The sequence below is a fragment of the Eriocheir sinensis genome, chromosome 12 (genome assembly GCF_024679095.1).
Source record: "Eriocheir sinensis breed Jianghai 21 chromosome 12, ASM2467909v1, whole genome shotgun sequence".
NCBI lineage: Eukaryota > Metazoa > Arthropoda > Malacostraca > Decapoda > Varunidae > Eriocheir > Eriocheir sinensis.
In genome coordinates, this window is record NC_066520.1 from 20,983,968 (window position 1) to 21,005,760 (window position 21,793).

At 46.5% G+C, this 21,793-nt stretch overlaps 1 protein-coding gene across 7 annotated transcripts in view; it reads right to left on the reverse strand.

Moving 5' to 3' along the window:
• Positions 1 to 3,202: 3,202 nt before the first annotated feature.
• The window catches only part of LOC126997602 (adenylate kinase isoenzyme 5-like), an 81,156-nt gene continuing 62,565 nt past the window's right edge, over positions 3,203 to 21,793 (reverse strand). For 4 of the 7 annotated variants that reach the window (XM_050858788.1, XM_050858782.1, XM_050858783.1 and 1 more), the window contains 14 exons: positions 18,634 to 18,783; positions 17,599 to 17,709; positions 16,900 to 16,992; positions 13,268 to 13,410; positions 11,439 to 11,504; positions 9,899 to 9,958; positions 8,044 to 8,226; positions 7,582 to 7,687; positions 6,277 to 6,396; positions 5,895 to 6,094; positions 5,547 to 5,660; positions 5,202 to 5,384; positions 4,607 to 4,797; positions 3,203 to 4,192 (listed from right to left, as the gene is read on the reverse strand). In XM_050858788.1, coding sequence (XP_050714745.1) covers positions 4,042 to 4,192; positions 4,607 to 4,797; positions 5,202 to 5,384; positions 5,547 to 5,660; positions 5,895 to 6,094; positions 6,277 to 6,396; positions 7,582 to 7,687; positions 8,044 to 8,226; positions 9,899 to 9,958; positions 11,439 to 11,504; positions 13,268 to 13,410; positions 16,900 to 16,992; positions 17,599 to 17,709; positions 18,634 to 18,706 — 1,794 coding nt within the window. In that variant the 5' untranslated portion in view covers positions 18,707 to 18,783 and the 3' untranslated portion in view covers positions 3,203 to 4,041. The remainder of the gene's footprint in view (positions 4,193 to 4,606; positions 4,798 to 5,201; positions 5,385 to 5,546; positions 5,661 to 5,894; positions 6,095 to 6,276; positions 6,397 to 7,581; positions 7,688 to 8,043; positions 8,227 to 9,898; positions 9,959 to 11,438; positions 11,505 to 13,267; positions 13,411 to 16,899; positions 16,993 to 17,598; positions 17,710 to 18,633; positions 18,784 to 21,793) is intronic. The other 3 variants (XM_050858784.1, XM_050858786.1, XM_050858787.1) reach the window with 3 other exon arrangements.

Here is a 21,793-nt window from a genome sequence, read left to right on the forward strand (position 1 = left end):
AACTGTGGTAACCTGGATGTCACTGCCTCTCCCAGGGTAACGGATTTTCACCCACCAAAGACTTTGGGGCCAATAAAACTATTGGAATATTAACATAAAAGGGAAATTGATATATAGAAAATATTGGGGGGGCTAAAGACCCCCTAGCCCCACCCCCAGAAATTACAGCCCTGGTCTATATGCACTCAGTAAATTCATAAATGCTTCCTTACTAATCAGACTTATTATCAGAGACAGTGAGCTCTTCCTTTATTGATTTGTGCCGTAAGTCCCCCGACTATCCTATGTTTGAAGATACGCTAAACACCCCAGACACTCGGAAAATTCATATATGCTTCCTTACTAATGAGACTTTCTATACAACAAAGTGAGATCATTCATTGTTGATTTATGCCAGAAGTCGCTGGCTATCATGTGTTTGAAGATACCCTAAACTTAACCTAACCTATCCTAACAAAACCTCAAACGGTTACTATAGGTCTTGTCTCGGAAAATTCATATATGCTTCCTTACTAATGAGACTTTCTATACAACAAAGTGAGCTCATTCTTTGTTGATTTATACCATAAGGGGCTGGCTATCATGTGTTTGAAGATAGCCTAAACTTAACCTAACCTATCCTAACAAAACCCCAAACGGTTACTATAGGTCTTGGCTTGGAAAATTCATATATGCTTCCTTACCAATGAGACTTTCTATATAACAAAGTGAGGTCAATCTTTGTTGATTTATGCCAGAAGTCGCTGGCTATCATGTGTTTGAAGATACCCTAAACTTAACCTAACCTATCCTAACAAAACCCAAACGGTTACTATAGGTCTTGACTTGGAAAATTCATATATGCTTCCTTACTAATGAGACTTTCTATACAACAAAGTGAGATCATTCATTGTTGATTTATGCCAGAAGTCGCTGGCTATCATGTGTTAGAAGATACCCTAAACTTAACCTACCCTATCGGTAATACTTTCTAAGAAGTCCGCCTAGCCCTCCGCCACTCCAGCCCCTCCTACCTCCCAAGACAAGCCTGGGGAACTGTGGGGAACCGGGGTTTGGGGGGGGAAGCCAAAATCACTGAAAAATGGGCTTTTTTTTTTTTTTCCTTTGGTGGGGAGCATATTTAAACTACTCCAACCGAACTTAACGACCTGCTAACAAGGGGTCTTCGCCCCCCTCGACTCTAACCAAGGGGCTATGCCCCCTATACATGTAGAATTTTCCTTAATTTAGGGATTTTTCAATGGAAATTTTGGAAGCCCATTTTTTCAGCGATTTTGGCTTCCCCCCCAAACCCCAGTTCCCCACAGTTACCCAGGCTTGTCTTGGGGGGTAGGGGGGGCTGGAGTGGCGGAGGGGGAGGCGGACTTCTTAGAAAGTATTACCCTTTCTATACAACAAAGTGAGGTCATTCTTTGTTGATTTATGCCAGAAGTCGCTGGCTATCATGTGTTTGAAGATACCCTAAACTTAACCTAACCTATCCTAACAAAACCCAAACGGTTACTATAGGTCTAGACTCGGAAAATTCATATATGCCTCCTTACTAATGAGACTTTCTATATAACAAGGTGAGGTCATTCTTTGTTGATTTATGCCAGAAGCCACTGGCTATCATGTTAGAGATGACCTCCACACAGTCAACGTACCAGGCTGTAAGGGTGGTAGGTAGCACGAGAAAGTAGAGTAGAAATGTGAACTAGTGTATAAGGCAAATATGACGCTCTGCCACGTAGTGGCAGAGCGTAACTACCCAAGTACTTATCCTCCACTGCCTTGTACGATCACTACGGGTTCGGTCACAACATCCGCCCCGAGGAACTAAACTCTGTACCGTACTTTCCACCGTAGCCAGACTAACGTTATGCCACGTTTCATTACCACACAAGTACTTACCAGCAGTCTTCTCGTGGATTGATGACGCCGTAACCAGCTTCTAAACGGAGATCTTGAGAGTTAACAAGGACAAACTCAGCCATCTGCACCACTTCGTCTCTCGTTCTTCTGCCCGTCACAGTCACTCAGGAGTATTAATAGCTACCAACGTTTTTTCTATTATTCACGTTAAGTATCGCCAAAGTGGATTATTCGTTCCCATATCTTCCTGTCCTCTGCAGCTTCCTTTTTCCAAGACAACCGCCTGCACGTCCTCCCTCACCATCAAGGTCTAGACTACTGAGAGAAATCGCCGGAAGCAGTATTGAAGCACGGGCGAAAGTCGAGTGCTTCGGTGTGTGTTTCGTTGTGTTCCACCGCGCCTTCACCCTTTCGTAACTTTAAAACTATGATTCTACAGTGTCTTAATTATGTCCTCTTACCTTAGTGTGTATTTTGCATAATAGGTCCGGCTGGTTCCTGCTTAAAATGTACTTAGAACCGCCAGGAATCGGGAGTTCGCCAGCTCGACTCGAGGGGATGACACTCGTGACGTCACACTGGTTTGGAAGATGAAAGTTCCGCCCCGCACAACATGAATTCACATCGCAAGTTCTTCTACATCTTGGTATATTCCATTTGCCTCAATATATCTCCAGTCCTTTGGCCTTTCTCTTTTTCTCTTGTCTGTCAGGCAGCGCCTCTATTTCCATCTCCAGCTAAACCACGAGGCAATGAATCCTTGAGTGAAACCATCCACTTACCTCTTACCACTTAAATGTTTTCAATCCTTTACTTGTACGTCACATTTCATACGTAGGGGATGGAATAAAACGTTGATAATATTAGCCAAACTTCTCCCGAGTCCTGGATACCAGCCACTGCCTCAGTTGATTGATTTCAGGTGTCATTATTACTTTACAAATAACTACTTACCTTGTTTTCTCTTTAGCCTATGCAGATATTTCTCGTTCAAGCGTACATGTAATCTCTCTCTCTCTCTCTCTCTCTCTCTCTCTCTCTCTCTCTCTCTCTCTCTCTCTCTCTCTCTCTCTCATGACCTTTCTTGTTTCAGCCCACACCCAGGCCTACCCTTCCTCCAAACACAGTTAGCGCCCCTCGCCCCTTGCAATATGCTGCTCCGCCACTTCCCTTTCAGGAAAATGTGTTTAATCGTTGCGTCACTTTACAACTCAATTACCCCAACACCGCTAGCGTTGCTCCCTCGCCCTAAAACCTACACATCGAGTTACACGCCCTCCGTACACGATTATACCTCGTTCTACTCAGCCCTCTGCCCGCTGTACTCATGAGTGGAAGGAATACAGGGTTGGCAGCCGTGCTGAGTTTTATTGAAAGGCTGAGTGTCCTCCGCACACCACCAAGAACAGCACTCAAGAACAGGAACTGTTGACAAACCATGGGAGGCGGAGAGAACCTTGTCACCTCTGCAACACTGCGCACACACACTGCCACTGGAACCCTCGCACATACACACACACACACACACACACACACACACACACACACAAATGAAAATGATTCCAATACAAATAGACTTTCAACAAAATGTATCACATGTATGCCATTTATCGTAATTATGAAACCATGTGTATTGGTGTATAATAATAAGTATTGATCGGCGGAAGGTGAATTTCATAAATGTAGATAAATTAGTTAACACACAAATAAACAAATGAGTAAAAACAATTGAATATATATAAATAAATGGATAAAGGTTCCGATTCCATTTTAGTAAAGGAAGCTCTTCCATAGTACATTTAAATAAGCTGAAGTACATTTGAATAAACTTGAGTCTTTGTGAACAGCACCAAACCACAGGGCTGGACCAACACATTCCGGCGCCACAGCCTCCAGTCACACACCAGCGCCGCCTGTGGACCCATTGAGATTGTCACGAATTTTACCCCTCGCCTCCCACGCTGGGCCAAAGGCTGTCCGTGGAAGGGGGAGAGCGGGGTGCGGATGTTATGACGATGAAAACACCTCTCCGATCTCTTCTGCTTATCTGAGGCATTGGTGCTTGGCTCTCTTCAACACACACACACACACACACACACACACACACACACACACACACACGGCGCCTCCCTGTGTCTCTACTGGAAGATATTGGTATCACAGCCACTAGCGGCGCTTCAGCGGTGGTCAGACCAGCTCGTGCTGCAGTTGGCTCCTCGGCGTCGTCTCCGTCACGACGTCATTCAGTTCCCTGGAAGGTGACCTCGCCTCCTGGCCGGGGGCGGCGGCGACGGGGCCGTTCAGTTGTTCCTGGTTGAGGTTCTCCGTTCCCTGTTCTCTGTGGAAGGCCGAGGAAGGTGGCTATTAGAGAAGCTGAGCAGCCTTGGGTCACCGATACAAGAAGTGGTGGAAAATATGCCGAAGGGGCCGACACACCTCTTAATTTTGTACTTGACCACTCTGTGACTATCTCTTTTTCTTTTTTTTTTATATCCATAATCCTTTTTTTTTTTTACAGCGGAGGAGTCAGTTCAAGGGCATAAAAAATGAAACAAATGTGAAAAAAAGCCCGCTACTCAAATTAGTATTCTATATTCCATAACATATCTAAAACATATATACCGCTAATGCTCAAATATATGCTGTGTATATAGATTAATGAAGAAGCATCAAAATTTTTTATGAGTGGAAGACAAACTGGACCCCAAAGAGACCCTGAGACTTATTTTCTTTTTATGGTTGTGACTCAAACCTGGTGACGGTGGTGTTGGGGACCTCGGCGGGGAAGACCGGCGTGGTGGGGCGCACCAGGCCGCGGCGGGGGGAGGGGGTGGGCGTGACTCCGGCTGACCGCTGGCCGCGTCTCGCCAGGTTTTGGGTTTCCACGTAGATGGCTCGCTTTGCCTCCCGCTCCACCTGCTCCCAGTCAGCGTCACCGTCAATCTGAGGCATCACGGGATTAGGTGTAAGCTCTTAGGTGACACAAAGGAGGACTGTCAATAAACGCCATAAATGAAGCAGCACAACAAAAGATTATGCAGCAAGTAGATCAAAAGTAGACATTAAGGATGCATGCAAAGTGGGGAAAAATGTGATAACCAGATCAATTAAAAATTCTTCCTACATTTCTAACCCTACACAGAACTACGAGGCATATTCGTATCTTAGACAGAATACCCTCCACAATGCTAAATTATCCTAAGTTTGCAGCCCACCTCTAATGAAATGTTTTAATCACTGAAGTACTGTAACCTGAGACGATATATAGCATCACAGTAATCCACCCAATGTGCGCACGTCTTCAATAATGTTCAAATCCCATCCACTCTCGCCGCCGCAGTACTCACTATCTTGAGTCTGTTCTTCTCGTCGAAGGCCTTGAGCATCGGTAACGTGACTTCGCGGTAGATGGCCAGCCTCCTCCGCGCCGCTGCCACGTTGTCGTCCAGCCGCCACTCCCTGCGGCCGAGGTTCCTCCCAAGCTCCAGCTCCGAGCAGTCGATGAGCAGCAGCGGCGGGATCTGGTGGAACTGTGGCACAAAGGAAACCAGCGTGAGTGGCGACCTAAGACGGTGCGAGAAGCGGGCACCTCGAAATTTCAGAATGACGCTGAATAATACGTATGAGATAAAAATAAAAAAATTCTTCCTCTCCTCCCCCCGCACTGCCCTTGGAAAAGAATACCCGATTACTTTTTCCTCGAAGTTCTGCGCCTGGATGATGTCCCGCGGGAAGCCCACCAGCACGATGCCCTCGCGAGAATTGAGCTCCTTCAGCCTCTCCTGCAGCAAGTCGAGAATCAGGTCCTGGGGGGGGAAGAGGAAGGGAGTAAGACAGAGGGAAGTTAGATTAGCGTGCCATAATCTCAGTAAGTGCACAAATAGTTACTGCATTAGTCCGTATAACTGAAGGGAGCGGAACAGAGGCAAAATAAGTGTGCCACAATACTACCCCTCTCTCTATCCTCTTTCATTTGTCTCTTCCCTCATAATAATAACCCCCTCCCCCCCTCCCCCTCGCCCCTCCCGTCCCCCCCTCACCTGCGGCACCAGCTCGCCTTTCCTCATCAGGTTGTTCACCATCAACACCTTCTCGCTCGACAGGTCCGTGTAGGCCTCGGGGTCCTCCTTCCAGCGCGCCACGTGGTCCCGCAGCATCTGGCCCACGCCCACGCACGCCCACCCCGGGTACAGGTACGTAATGCCGCTCATGAGCCGCCACTTGTCGCTCCCGGGCCCACCTGTAATCGACGCCCAGGTAATGGAGGCCGAACACTCACTCACTGCAATGCTTTACTTTATTTATACTTTCATTTAATTGTTTACAGCATTTTTTTTACGAGGCTTGGTGGGAAAGGATAGTGTTAGCGTTTTCAAGTGGCTGAGGGATAATGTGATGAAGGAGGAGGCGGCGGCGACTCACCCATGAAGAAGATGCAGGGCGGGAGTGCCTCGTCCTCGGGCGGCGCGGTGATGGTGGCGGTGGAGAGCGGCTGGTGCTGGTGGCTGTGCGGCGCTATCCGGCGGTACTCGCGGTACGACCCTGCGGTGCGCCACGCCAAGATTAGTTTAGTTTTCTGCTGTAAAGGGGCTATTACACTGGGCAAATTTTCCGTGGATCTTCAGTCAAACCACGATTTCCGCTGGCGTGGTTCTCATACTTCCGTGGTTTTCTGACGTGTCCAGTGTCCACGCCCTTCCAAAGCTACGGTAGATTTCACCAAGGATGACGGTATTACTCACCATCATCAGCAACAATAACATGAAACAAATGAGAACCACGCTACCGGAAATCGTGGTTTGACTGAAGATCCACGGAAAATTTGCCCAGTGTAAATGTAATAGCCCCTTAAAGGAAGCAACTCAGGGTCAAAAATAGATACAAATGAAAACAAAAGCCCGCTACCACTACTCCAATATAAGAAATTAAAGTGCGGCCAAAAGAGAGGTCAATTTCAGATGATTTAAAGGTCTAGTTTTCTCTTAAAGGTCCATAAGTGAAACCAAATTGTCGAGTCCGTTTTGGCGTTGGCTCCCGCGGGTCCATTTCTCCCCTCTGCTCTGCCACACAGTCCCAACACCTATTTTTTCCTCTCATTTGTTACCTATAGCTTACATATGAGAAGGAGAGGTAGGTGTTGGGACTGTGTGGCAGAGCAGAGGGGAGGAAAGGACCCGCGGGAGCCTACGCCAGACCGGCCTCGACATATTTGGAAGACTAGTTGTGTCTTTTCTACGATACATGGACGGGTCAAGGGCAGAACAAGATAAACAAAGACCTAAACACCCTCCTTCATAAAAAAAATAAAGCCGAAAGACACTGAATACTAAGATTTTAAGTCATAGAAAGGAGACAAAAGACTTCCAAACAGGTCTTTCAAACAGTCATTGCACAAAGACCTCTCTCCCCTTTAAAATATATCTAGCATGTATCTAAACTAAACTGACACTGTTGCAGACTTACCACTAAGCATATATCTATTATTAAACGTGCAAGGTTATTAATGTCTATAGGTTTTAAATTGATTTCGTGTTACTTCAAGCCCTGGGAGTGTTCATGTCACTGGCTCCTTGAAATATATCTAGCATGTATATAAACTAAACTGACACTGTTGCAGACTTACCACTAAGCATATCTATTATTAAATGTGCAAGGTTATTAATGTCTAGGTTTTAGGCTGGTTTCATATTCCTTCAAGCCCTGGGAATGTTCATGTCTTTGGCTTACCGATGGAGGCGCGGGAGTGCGGCGGGTGGAGGGCGGACCGAAGTATCTTGGAGTGCGCTCTCTGGACGTCCCTGAACACCTCCTCTTGACTCCTCTCCCCCGACACCTGCCGAGGACACCACCATGGGATGAACACACACACACACACACACACACACACACACACACACAGTCATTCGTTCAACACACAAAATAATAAACTAATGCAATGTAGCCTATATAACTACTTTCCCTTGTCCCCTAGTGGTTAATAACTCATCCATATATCTATTTATGTATTTATCTGTCTTTCTATCTATTTATTTACGTATCTATCCAAATCAATGAGTGCCTTTCAGTCTACCACCCATCCCTTCTTGCACGCCCTCTCTCTCTCGCTGTCTCTCTTTCTATCACTAACACCATCACCACCTCCTCCTCTCCCCGCCACTGTCCCCAACAACCTGCAGGCGCGTCACTCACCACGAAGAGCATGCCCAGGTTATCGTAGTATTCGCACACCGGCAGCACCTTCGTCGTGAACTCCGTCAGCTCCTTCTTCGCCGCCTCCAGCATGAGGGAGCCCATCCGCGCCCCCGCCTCCAGGTTGTTCAACACCGTCGATTCCCGCCAGTCGAGCAGGATGGCCCCGTCGATGTTGCCGAGCTGGAACGAGGAGGATACGGTGCATGCAGGGAAGCCTTTACTCTACCACCTTCTTCGTCTTCTGTGTTGGTGTGTTGGTTTCATAGTGTTAGTGTTGTAGTGTTAGTTATAGTGTTATAGTGTTACAGTGTTAGTATTCTAGTGAGAGTGTTGTAGTGTTAGTAATAGTGTTAGTGCTTGTGTCTGTGTTTGTGTTTTAGAACCTACACAATGCTGATTTTTAAGGAACCGAAACACAACATATGCAATCCTTAAGGTTTATATATTTGTTTACGTTAATGTCACGTGACGCATCTTTTTACTTAACTTTACGATACGATTTGTTTACTTTAATATCATGTAGAACCATTTTTTTACTTTATTCTCACGTGATGTATTCCTTTCTTTTTTCTTTCATGCTATGTTATATAACCTTCATTTAACATCATATGAATTTTTGTTATTAACTTTAATATCCCGTGGTACAATTTTCAAGCTAACTTAAAAGAAATGCAAAAACGCTTATGCCACAAGTTACAACACAAAACGCATTGCCTTGTCCAAACGCAACACAGTCAAAACAAAGAATGCCTTACAGATAACCAGCAACAACACTCATGCCAGCACAGCGCAACAGCAAGAGATTCAGCCATGCCTTGACGCTACTTGAACTACGAACAAGCCTTCAGTAATAGATGTAAGAGAGCGTTTCTAAGTGCATACAGGAAAATAAGGCAACAGGTAATATATACTTACTCTGCTGCTCCTCAGTGAGATATACAAAAATACTGCAGGTGAGAGGAAGAGTTTGCTTTGGCCAGTACACACGGAGAGGGGTCGGGGTGAGAGGCGGCAGTGGTGAGAGACAACTCGTATTTCTTGGCGACAGGGAGACGTGAACAACGAGGCTGCTGGTCAGTCTTTACTCCCAAACAAAGCCCAGGTGAGTAGACCGTGTGGGGTGGATTATTACATGACACGGAAAGCTGACAGGTGGTGCGAGGCGAAGGTGAGAACACCGCCCGGACAGTCTATAGTCTTGATGAGTGTTGAGGAACACGGGTGTCGCTCTGAGGGCGTCCTGATACGTCCCTGGGAGAGGCGTTAAGTTCTTGACAATGAAAGCAGGAAAATGTTTTGTTTTGTGAGTTTATAAGTAAAGAGAAATCAATGATACTAGCGTTGCTCAGGTTTATATTTGAAAACATGAACGTGAATTATAGATTTTTAAGATTATGACAAAATGCAGTCTTGTTTTCAACAACGGTGCTTTGATTGACTGAAATGTGAGAGTTTCGAAAAAAAAAAGATCAAGGTTCGGAAAAAAAATATGCAACATGTCAAGTCGTGTGAGAATCAGGACACCTCAGTCACACACAGCTAGTGTTTCCAGGGCAGCGGCGGCCGGTGTGCAGCGACACACGCCAGCTACGCCGTGGGTAAAAGTATTTACGGAATCCAGCGTCACCATGGAGAAAAAAGAACTAATGGAGAGAATACTTTAAACATCAAACAAAGGAAAGTGTGTCACAAAACTACCGAAGCCGCCAGGCACGAACCAAACACGGCCGAGGGAATAACAATGAACCTGCACACTGAGTACGGGACGAGGAGCCAACACACCACACCCTACTGGGGCTGACGACACGGGGGGCTGGGGGGTGGGGGTGGGGGGGCACAGGGACTGACTTACCCGCCGCGCGGTGTGGGAGAGGCGCAAGGCGTGCGTCGCGTAATATTCTCTCATTCTCAACTTCTCGCGGGAAAACCAAAAAATGTACAAGGAAATTATTAATAAACCACACACTATACATGTGTGTGGGTGGGTATATATATATATATATATATATATATATATATATATATATATATATATATATATATATATATATATATATATATATATATATATATATATATATGATTACAATGAATGCGGTGTGAATTGAAATATATCAGGAAGCAGTAAACGGCAGCAAGTCAGATCATTTGAAGCCCTACAGCCAGGGCGCTGAGTTATGGCAGCGCAGGAGGGGGTGGGGCGGCGAGGGTCCCGGGGAGGGTGGTTGTGTCAGAGTAAAGACACTCACCTTGGAGGTCACCTTCCCTAGTGACGCACACCAGTAGGAGAGACACTGCGGCCCGGCATAGCAAGGTAACGAAAGAAAAGGAACAGAGGGCCGTGGCGTGGTGACGGGCTGCCCGGGGGCGTCACCACCCGCGCTGCACATCTGAACGCCCGGCGGCCCGCACGGAGCACACGGACGCGTCGAGGCATCACCATAACACTATCACGAACACAAGCACGGACTTGCCGATCATGACATTTAAATTTCATGGCACTGATGTACACAAAATTAGGCAAAACAAATAAATTCTGAAAATCATGAACTGAATTTACTGGTGACTGGAAGACACAGTAAACTAAAACTCCGGTGGGCGGCGGGCGGCCAGATGGCGAGAGACTTGTGCGACACTACTGGTGAAGAGGGCAGACTGGAAGGAGGAAGAAGAGGAGAGAGATGGGCCAGCCAGGATAGAAACAAAAGACAAAAGAAGGGGTAAAAAAGGACCACGTAAGGACCGTTATGAAAAGAGAAGATAAAAAAAGGACCCAAACCCTCAAGTAAGGAGGAAGATCAAAGCGAAGGTGAGGAGTGAGGGATAAAAAAAATAAACGTCAGGAGTGAAGTGAGTGAGGGCGAGAGGGTGTGAGGGAGTGAGGGCGAGAGGGAGTGAGGGTGATCAACGAGGGGGGGACACCACACACCCGAAGCAGGAGCAACGGTAAGGAGGAGGAGGAGGAGGAGGAGGAGGAGGAGATGGAGGAGGAGGAGGAGGGTGAGGTGAGGACGAAGGGGACAAACAGTAAGGTGTGCGTATGCGTGTGCGTGTGTCTGTGTGTGTGTGAGAGAGAGAGAGAGAGAGAGAGAGAGAGAGAGAGAGAGAGAGAGAGAGAGAGAGAGAGAGAAAGGTGAAGCGAGGAAGCGACAAGGGCAAGGTGTGACGGACTGACAAGGTGAGCGCTAATTAACGGGGAGGTAATGAGAGAAGACGAGGCTCACGTGAGAATAATGAAAGTGAAAGTGGGAGGAAGAAAGGAGAAAAAACATGCGTGAGTGCCAAAAAATATGACGGAGAGGCACGAGAGAGAGAGAGAGAGAGAGAGAGAGAGAGAGAGAGAGAGAGAGAGAGAGAGAGAGAGAGAAGGGGGGTGAGGGGTGGCGGGGTACCTCTATATTCCTGATGAGAGTCGCGCGGTCCCACTCCAGCAGGATGGCACCCGTGGGTCGACCGAGCTGCGGCGGGAACCAAGGAGCCGTTCACTAGGGCACACACACACACACACACACACAGACACATATATTTCACTTTACTTGTTTTACTTAACTTCACTCGGGTACACACACACACACACACACACACACACACACACACACACACACACACACACACACACACACATCATTACCTCCATCCTAATTTGACATCTCTTTCGGCCACATCTTTCTATATATAATTCACTTTACTTGTTTAACTTAATTTACTGATTTTACTTTATAGGAACAGTTTTTAGCAGGCTTTTTTTCTACCCTTGAGGTGGTTGCTTTACTGTAGCACACACACACACACACACACACACACACACACACACACACACACACAGATATATATGCATGCACACACACATACATTCACACACACGCACTCTCACCATTGTAATAATCATAAACAACACGTAAGAAGGTCTATGACAGAAAAATAATAAAATAATAACATGGTGGGAGAGAAGGCCAACCTGTACTTAGCAATTATTTTATTTCATTAGTTTTCTCTTTACTTTAGCTCCCCCTATTTACTTGCATATTATTATTACCATCAGTCCTTTTACTTTAATTAATCAGAGGGTAATTTTTGAAGTTATTAACCCACACATTTGAGTAGAGGTACACACACACACACACTCACACACACACACACACGTACACACAACATACATTTAGATTATCAAAGTGTGATCATGACATTTACTGTTGCTTGCATATTTGTTTTTTTTCTTTTCCTTCTTCGCTTTCTTCTTAACTTCTATCTTTTTCTCCTCCTTCTTCTCTCTCTTTTTCTCCTTCTACTCTATCTTTCTTATTTCTTTTCCTTACTTACTAACTCTTTGTCCTCCTTCTCCTTCTCTTTCTCCTTCTCCTCCTCCTTCTCTTCCTTCTTTATTTATACCTCTTTCTCCTTCTTCTCATCTTTCTCTTCCTCCTCCTTCTCTTCCTTCTTTACCCCTACCTCTTCCTCCTCCTCCCTTCTCTCCTCCTCCTCCTCCTCCTCTTCCTGTCCCACATTATATCAATATTCATCACTATACTTTGATTAAATTGTAAAAACGTCAATTAAATAAAAAAAAACAGAAAAATGACAGAAGGACAAACATACATAGTGAAAAACAGACAGACAGACAGACAGACAGACAAATAACACAATGCAAGAGATCTGACGCTACACACACAAGACTACAGACAGACAGACAGACAGACAAACAGACAGGCGGACAAAGATGAAAGAGGGACAGAAGAGGAAACATTGACAAAAAAGGAATAAAAGGTGATAAGAAATAAGAGCAAAAAAAGTGATGAAAACAGAAAAAAACACACACAAAAAGATAGACAGAAATAAAAAAAAAAGGAGACAAATAAAAAGTGAAGACAGATAATTGAAGAAAAAAAGGAGTAAATAAGACAAACAAGGAATTAAGGAGCACATTGGAAAAAAAAACAAGAGAGGAAAGAAGAAACAGATACGAGTAAGGAAAGGCAAACAAATAAAACAAATCCAAATAATACAACAAGAAAACGAAGAAACAAAGACAAAAAAACAAAACAAAACAAAGAGTAGTGAAGAAAACAAAACGAGGAAAATAAAGAAAACAAAAATAAAGCAAGAAAAATGAAGAAAACAAAAACAAAGGAAAATTAAGAGAACAAAATACGAAAGAAAATCAGACGGACACACAGACAGACACACAGACAGACAGACAGACAGACACACAGCCACCCCTCACCTTGTCGTTGTAGTGGTGCACGTCGTCCAGGTATCGCGGGTAGCCGGAGACCAGGTAACCCTTGCAGCGGGGCGACAGGTGCATCTCACGGGCCAGGAGCGCCAGCCCGATGGTCGCAGAGATGGACTGGGGCGAGCCGAGGTCTGGGGTGAAGGGAGAGGGGTGAGAGGGGTGTGAGGGGTGAAGGGAGAGGGGTGAGAGGGAAGACAGGGGTGAAGGGAGAGGGGTGTGAGGGTGTGAGGGGTGAAGGGAGAGGGGTGAGAGGGAAGACAGGGGTGAAGGGAGAGAGGGAAGGTGGGAGAGGTGTTAGAGGTAGGAGTGAGAGATGGACTGGGGCGAGCCGAGGTCTGGGGTGAAGGGAGAGGGGTGAGAGGAAAGGCAGGAATGAGAAGGGTGAGTGGGAGAAGTGTTAGAGGTAAGAGTGAGATATGAGGAATGAGAGCTAAGAGGGATGAAGAAGGAGAGGGGAGAGAGAGGGAAGATGAGGGAAACAAAGGTGACGAGAATGAGGAAGAAAATGAAGAAAAGGTGAACAAGACAAAAATTAGAGGAAAGGCAGTTAACAAATGTAGGAAGAAGACAAAGAAAGAAAATGTTTTAAAGACAAGCACAGGAAGAGCAGGAATGAGGTGAACGATGACAAACACACACACACAACCCCCCTCCCCCCCCCCACACACACATACACACAACTTCCCTCCCCCCCCCCCCCCCACACACACACACACTTTGCACTATATACACGAAACTTCATAAACAGCCACAAAGAAAACGAACGAGAGAGGTCAAATATCCCAGGTTCGCTCTAGTAATATAACGAACAGCATATTGACGTTATAACCCGGCGCAATAAAGCACTAGAGGGCGATGTTAGTGGACGTAGGAGACAGCGGAAGGAAGGACGGGAGGGAGGAGAAGGAGGAGGAGGTTGAATACGGCTGTCGAAAGAAGAAGCGGAGGTCTTGTTGGTGTCTTAATAAATCAATCAGGACATGGAAACCTTCTGGGCGAGGTCAAGAGTCATGTTTGGTGATAGAATTAATGTCAAGTTATAAATCACTGTCGAGGATTATCCCAGCAAGGCTACAGGACCTGAGCCGCTTGATGTATATATGGTTAGCGTAAACATGCTTCGTCCAGTGAGCACACACACACACACACACACACACACACACACATATCACAACGAAGACGCAACGCCCACCCAAGTCACCGCCGCAGAAGCCGTCGCATTCCGCAGTGACATTATGTATACGAGAACGACGAGGCTACAGCACGAGGAATGGTGAGGAGGTGATCTGTGCGACGTGACAGTGTGTGGCGACGGTATGTGACTAGTAACCAAGTAACGTCATATGTAACGGCGTAGTATGTGACGATGTTATGTGGCTAGTTTAGGAGGACCGAGTAATGTAGTGCGGCACCCAACGTCGTTTAAAGAGAAATGTCATGCGCCGCTGCCACCAATGTATCTTCCAGTGTTTGTTGAGACTTGAAATTCATCTTCATAACTTAAGCGGCAAGTGGAGGTGGACTATATTAACAAGCACTGTGTGGGGAGACGGCTACACGAACGCCCATAAACCTGACGCCTGGGTATCTTTTTCATTTTCTTTTTATTACAGGAAAGGAGGCAGTTCAAGGGGTCAAAAAAGAAGGGGAAATCGAAAAAAGTACGCTTGTTCTGCTCCTGTAATGAGTGTTAAGGTGAAGGGTTCCGAAATAGAGAGGCCAGAGTCATTTTGGAAAGGTGTCTAGATACTCCCCCTATCTTGAAAGGGTTTATGTCGTAGGCAGGGGCAGTTCTGAATCCTGATGTGAAACAGTTTATACACTTTATCATCTTTTCTATCGTGCTTCTAAACTTCGGGACACCTCCACCCGATATTGACTTCTCTTTAGGCCACTCATTTATACTTTTTTTATAGGGGCAGTGATCAGAGAGCCTTTTTTTTTTTGTCTTATTTATTTTGGGGGGCCCTTGAACTACTTTCTTTACTGAACGACAATAAAAAAAAACATTCATCACACGGTCTTCACACTAACGTCATACAACTGCCAGACATCCCTCATAAATTATCGTAAAGGTCATCAGTTCGCCAATGCTCATATACAACAACTCCACTTTTCAACACCTCCTTTCTTATTTTCCTCTAAACAACGAGTGGAAAACATACGTCTCAGGGTCCTCGCACTAACGTCATACATATCGTTAAGGTCATCAGTTCGCCAGTGCTCATACTCAACAACTCTACTCTTTGTTACGCAACGCCTCTGCGGAATGCGGCGCTGCGTCTTCGTTGTCCTGCGTGTTTTCATTAGGCCAAGCATGTTTACGACGCCCGCACATACCAGGGACCTGCGCATGTCTTGAATAGCCGCGCTGTGATAACTCTCGGCGGAGACTCACAACGCCACATTAACAATACAACCAAACATGACTCAGTCGCGCACAGAAGCGTCCTATATATCCTGACTGATTTATAAGGTCACAGCTGAATGGGAGTGTAAGAGGAGATCAGGAGTGAGGTTGAGGAGGGGTAAGGAGAGGTTGGTTTGGGGTGGGCAAGGGAAAGGTGAGAGGGGTTTAGTAAGGGTAGGATGGGGTTGGCAGAGGAAAGGAAGGGAAGGGGAAATTTTTGAAGAGGAAAGGAAGGGAAGTGGAGAGGATGGGAAGTAGAAAGGAAGGGAAGTGGAAAGGAAGGGGAGAGGAAAGGATGGGAAGAGGAAAGGAAGGGAGAGGAAAGATAGGGAAGAGGAAAAGAAGGGAGAGGAAAGGATGGGGAAGAGGAAAGGAAGGGAGAGGAAAGGATGGGAAGAGGAAAGGAAGGGAAGAGGAAGGGGAAGGGAAGAAGAAAAGAGGAAGAGGGTTTAAAAGGTGGGATGGGGTTGGCAAAGGAAAGGAAAGGAATGAAAGAGATTGGTCGGCTGAGGTGGACAAGGGAATAGGTGGAGAGAGAGTTTAGTAAAGGCGGGATGGGGATAGACGGAGAAGGTGGGATGATGTGTCGCCCCCTAGCGGTGGTGATGGGTCCTGAGGTCACCTGGGCAGGGGTCACGAGGCCTGCCGTTCACTTTTATATGAAAGCGACAATTATACTTTAAAAAAAAAGTACAAATTGCGGAAAATAACGAGTAACAAATAATTCAATAAGTAGAAAAATGATAATAGTAATAAATATCAATAATAAAAAAAATGATGCAAAAAATTAAAAACGACTGTAAATTGAGGGAAAATAATGAGTATAAAACAATTCAATAAAGTGAAAAAAATATAAAATGAATAAATATATCAACAACAGTAAAAATATGATGATAATAATAATGAAAATGATAATAACAACAATAATAATATCAATAAAGAGAAGAATAATCATAACAATAATAATAATAATAATAATAATAATAATAATAATAATAATAATAATAATAACAAGCTGGAGCGTCCTGGCCCAGCGGCACAGGTGGGTGAGGCGCTAATCAAAAGGTGCTGAGGCGACACCTGGGCAGCGAGCGTCCCGGGCCAGCGCCGCCGCCAAGCCTCGTCCAGAACAGGTCGTGCCCCGCGGGTCACAACGCGTGCTGGGGCCTTAAGACAATCACCAGCCTGAGACGCCTCCCTACTAGGCTACCTGTCGCGCCCTCCGTCTGCACCAGCTGTCTTGGGACCTCCGGGAGCTGGCTGTGTCTCCTTCGTCTGCTTGTTCGTCTGCACACGACCCCGCCTGTTGTGGGGTGACACGGCGCCGCTTCGTCATACCCTGGTAGTACCGCCCGTGTGTGTGTGTGTGTGTGTGTGTGTTAACCTTAATGGTGATGGATGAACTACAATCGATGCAGGATCCATTATTGAGAGTAAGCACTCTTTCATTGCTAGACAAGTCGGAGGAGTCGTGAATAACCTTGATGAAAGAACTGCAATCGATTCAGGAGTCAATACCGAGGGAGTAAGTCCTCCTTCATCGCTATAGTGCAGGATGGCAGCCACATAAGAGAGCGTGGATGTGTGGATGAGTGGAAGAAACTAAGGGGACCCGTGCGAATGAATAACTGAAATGGAACTTATATAGATTTATGGACGGGGAAGAGAGACGGGGTGATGACTGGTTCTCAGGAGTGTCACGTGAAGGTTGATGGGCCTCTTGTAGTCTCTTTGTGGCCTTGTCTTGTGTGTCCTTGGGTAGAGGGACGACGCGGGAGTCTGCTGCTTCAAGAACAACTCCAACTAGCTTGTTCTATTAGGCTACTTGAGGGATGGCGTAGTTTCCAGGGGAGTTAACACATATCATTCTCTCTCTCTCTCTCTCTCTCTCTCTCTCTCTCTCTCTCACCGTTCTCCTTGACGTACTCGCTGATCACCACCGTCATGTTGATGTGTCGGTAACCCTCGTGGATATCGGCGAGGTTCTGCGCGTGCGTCATCTTGCCGCTGCCCGGACCCCCTGGCGGAGGATGAGAGAACTGTCAGGCGGGGGCTAAGACTTTAACTGAAGACTCAAGACATTAACTTATAGAGGTAGATAAATAGATAGATAGAGAAACAGATAGATAGGTAGATAGAGAGAGGGAGTTTTTTTTCTTCTTTTTTAACAGCAAGGTGGGCAGCTTAAGAGCAACTAACAAGAACAGCAACAAAAAAGTACTTCTATAACGTTATTTATGTAACTGTAAAGAAAGCTAAGTCGAAGTATTCACACAAAGTTATGGTGAAGTCTTTATGCTATTGATTTACCGTATACTAACTCCTACTGTGCCACAAATGCTACTTCAAGGAAATGTACACTTGAGGAATTGTAAATGGACGCTATATTGAATCGTGACATTATCTTCCTGCACAATAACCTGTGTTCCATGACTTATATAACTACAAATATGGCCTAAATACGGTTCTGCTTCTCACACAAAACACTGACCCAAAAACTTAGTCTCTTGTGCTATTTCTACCCGTCAGTACCAAGAAAAGACAATGAAACTATGGATTAGAATCGACTATGAATCAACTGTAAGACCCGCCCTTGACGCCCACTCTCGCCACGAAGAACATGGGTTGCCGAAGTGCCCCTCGCCAGCGTTGCCAAATTATCGTACTCATCGCATTGCATTTTCGTCGTTTCTGACCGATAACTATAGCAAAAAACACAAACCTCAATAAATAACAGTTTTAATGCTAACTTTGATGATTTCTGTCGTTATTTGTGTATAGGTACGAGAGTTTGAGGCTTAAAACATGGTAAATACGTTGTGGTGAATACGATAATCTGGCAACGCTGTACCTCCCCCTCCCCTCTTCTTTCTCGCCCCTCCGAAGGCAATGAAAGAAAACGAGGTATACGTAACGGCCAAGGAGCAGCCTCTCGCCGACTGACCCAGGAAGAAGATGACGGGTGCGCCGGTGATAGTCTCCGTTGGGGCCGTGGCGGTGGGTCCCGGGGGCGCCATGGTGGCCGGTGTGGTCGCTGCCGTGGTCGCCGCCTCGCCATTCTTCCCTTCACTCACTAACGGCGACCCGCTGCGATCTGGCGGAGGAAAACTGGGATAATAATCGTGGCCTGCAATGAGTAAGCGATGAAAATAATAACGACGATGACAATGATAATAATAATAACGATAGTAATAATAATAAAGAAACTGTTAACTTAGATTCCGTACGTATAACTGAAATTATTTACGGGGAAATTAAACGTCTACTCCTTTACCTGACGTTCTAAAAGCGATACAACAGCGAAAAAGCATGTTCTTGGGTGATGTAAATTAGAAAACAAAAAGAATTAGCAGCGGGAGTCCATTTAATAGAAACATTTATACATTCCCGCAGTGCGCCACCCCCCCTACGCCCACCCCAACCCCGCCTCCCACGCCACCCTCGCCGCCTGTCCTCCACCCCTAGCTCCCGCCCGCGCCCGCACCGCTCCACCTTACGACCCCTCTTTACGACCCCGTCCGTGTGTGCGGGCCGGACGCTGGACCGCTGGACCTTATTGAGCCGCTGGACGGTGATGGCCACGTGCCCGGCCCGCTGGAGACGAAGGAAGACAAAGGAACAGTTAACACTCACGGGCCATTTCTTAAACCTTTCTGCGGCCGAGCACATGTTTGACGCGGCTTTCTCAGGAGTTTTGGGCATTTCCAGGGGTACTTTTATGACCCTGGTTGCAGTCTGACCCTTCTGTGACATGAACCTAAAAAAACACTCATTAGAACCCGACTGACCCCTTCTTTGACCTTTAGAAATAGCTGATGTGAGAAGCGAAAGTCTTATAATACAACCCTAAAAAGAAGAGCCATATACTTTTCGGCGGCCAAGCGTATACATGTTTGACGCGGCTTTCTTAGGAGTTTGGGGCATTTTTAAGGGTAGTTTTATGACCCTGGTGGCAGTCTGACCTTTCTTCTGTACCATGAACCTAAATGAAACACTCACTGGAACCCGATTGATCACCTTACTGGCATTTGGAAATAGTTGTTGTGATGGGTGGAAGCGTCTGAGATTACTGACACAGGCTTACACGTCGTCCCTCTCCTCTCCCTATCCCCAGGCGTGTTAATAAATGCAGTGCCACGCGGCCGGCAAGTGCGTGCGGCTGTGTTGCCTACCGTGCGCGGGTCAGAATGCAGCAGCAGCGGGACGGCGGGGCAGCGTCACAGCATGGGCTAAGGTTGGTGTTATCAGATGCTCCCACCCCTCACACCAACTATTTCCCAAGGCCAAAAAGGAGGTTAATCGAGTTCTAATGAGTGTTCTTTTAAGTTCACGGTACAGAAGGCGGCTCAGACTACCACCAGGGTCATAAAAGTACCCCTGGAAATGCCCTAAACTCCCACGAAAGACTAGTAAATTACGTGTTCTTGGGCGCAGAAATGTTTAAAAATATGGCCCTAAATCTGCTGGTAGGCGAACTGCGTGCAGCCACATCCCTCGCGTGCTGTTTTGAATCGCCTGACTACAGTTGCTGCAGCAGGGGAGCCCCCCACCCTCTCTCCTCCCCTCCCAGCACCTCGCCTCGCCCCCTTCTCCTTCTCTCCCTCCGCATCACTCTCCCTTCTGCCACCGACCCGTCACATGTATTTGTCCTCCATCATCCGTGATTAATATTGCTTTATGTCCTGGTCGGCCTTTTCCCTCCGCTGATGGCTGCATAAAAGCATCAGACGGAGCGGCCGGCACGACGCTGCGCTGCCTACCGGCCGACTCACTCACCGAATTGGTTAGTTATCTCACGTGACCCGCGTTGGGGAGGGGGAAGGGAAGGGCAAATTAAATCCCCTGCAGCGTCCCAAACGCCTAAATTGAATGACGTCCGAGAGATTCCCACGAAATTCTTAATATTGTTTGAGGCGAGTGTAGGGGGACGCGCCTCGGCCATGGGGACGAACAAACAGAAAAGGGAATAGTGAAGGAACAAAAGGGAAGATACGAGATGAAAGGGACAGAAAGTTTGCCGAAGTGATGCTGAAACTCGTTTTCTTGGACGCTTTCGACTCCCACAACAACTATAGTCAAAGGGCACAAAGGAGTTTAGTCGGGGTTCTCAGGCTCATGAAACTACACATGGAAATACTGACAGAAGTTTTGCCAGAGTGATACTAAAACCCGAATTCTCAGACGCTTCCGGCCATCACAACAATCATTTCCACATGCCACAAAGGAGATCAGTCGGGGTTCTCAAGAGTTCCACATACCACTGGGAGGCTCATGAAACTACACATGGAAATACTGACAGGAGTTTTGCCGGAGTGATACTAAAACCCGAATTCTCAGACGCTTACGACCATCACAACAACGATTTTCAAAGGTCACAAAGGAGATCAGTCGGGGTTCTCAAGAGTGTTTTTCAGATTCAAGACCCAGAAGCCTTGTCAAACCATCAGTAGACTCTTAAAACCACCCATGGAAATACCCGCCCACAACCACCTCAATGAAACCTTACCAAATGTGGGTGGGTGTAATCCCCGACATTTTGGGGCATTAGGAACACACACACGTTTCAATTTCCCTCCGTTGACCTTGAGTGTTACGGACGCGTTGACGAGAATGCAACACGAACAGAAGGAGCAAGTCGAGAGCTTCTTCCATCGGGGCGTAAAATGTGAGGCCAAAGGCGGTGATAGAGGGAGAGATATGTGAGGCGGTCCCAGAAGGGTGCATGACTCTTGCGGGGACGAGGGCAGGAAGTGAATCGAGGCAAGGCGAATTACATGGTTCAATGGGCGGCAATCCACTTTATCAAACGTGATTAATCGGGGAAGGGAGAGAGGCTCGTGGCTGACTGGCGGGAAGAAAGAAAATGGGATGAGTGAGGAGTCAAGGCTCGAGAGATTGGCAGTGAAGAGTGAGAGGAGAGAGGAGGAAGAGAGGTGAGGAAGGACGGAAGAGACGTGGGAGAGGATGACAGAAGAGCGAGGGGAGAATGGCAGAAGAAAGAAGGGAGGGAATGACGGAGGAGGTGAAGAAGGACGGAAGAGAGGAAGGAAAGAATGACAGAAAGGAGGAAGAGAATGACAAAAGAATGGAAGGAGGGAATGACA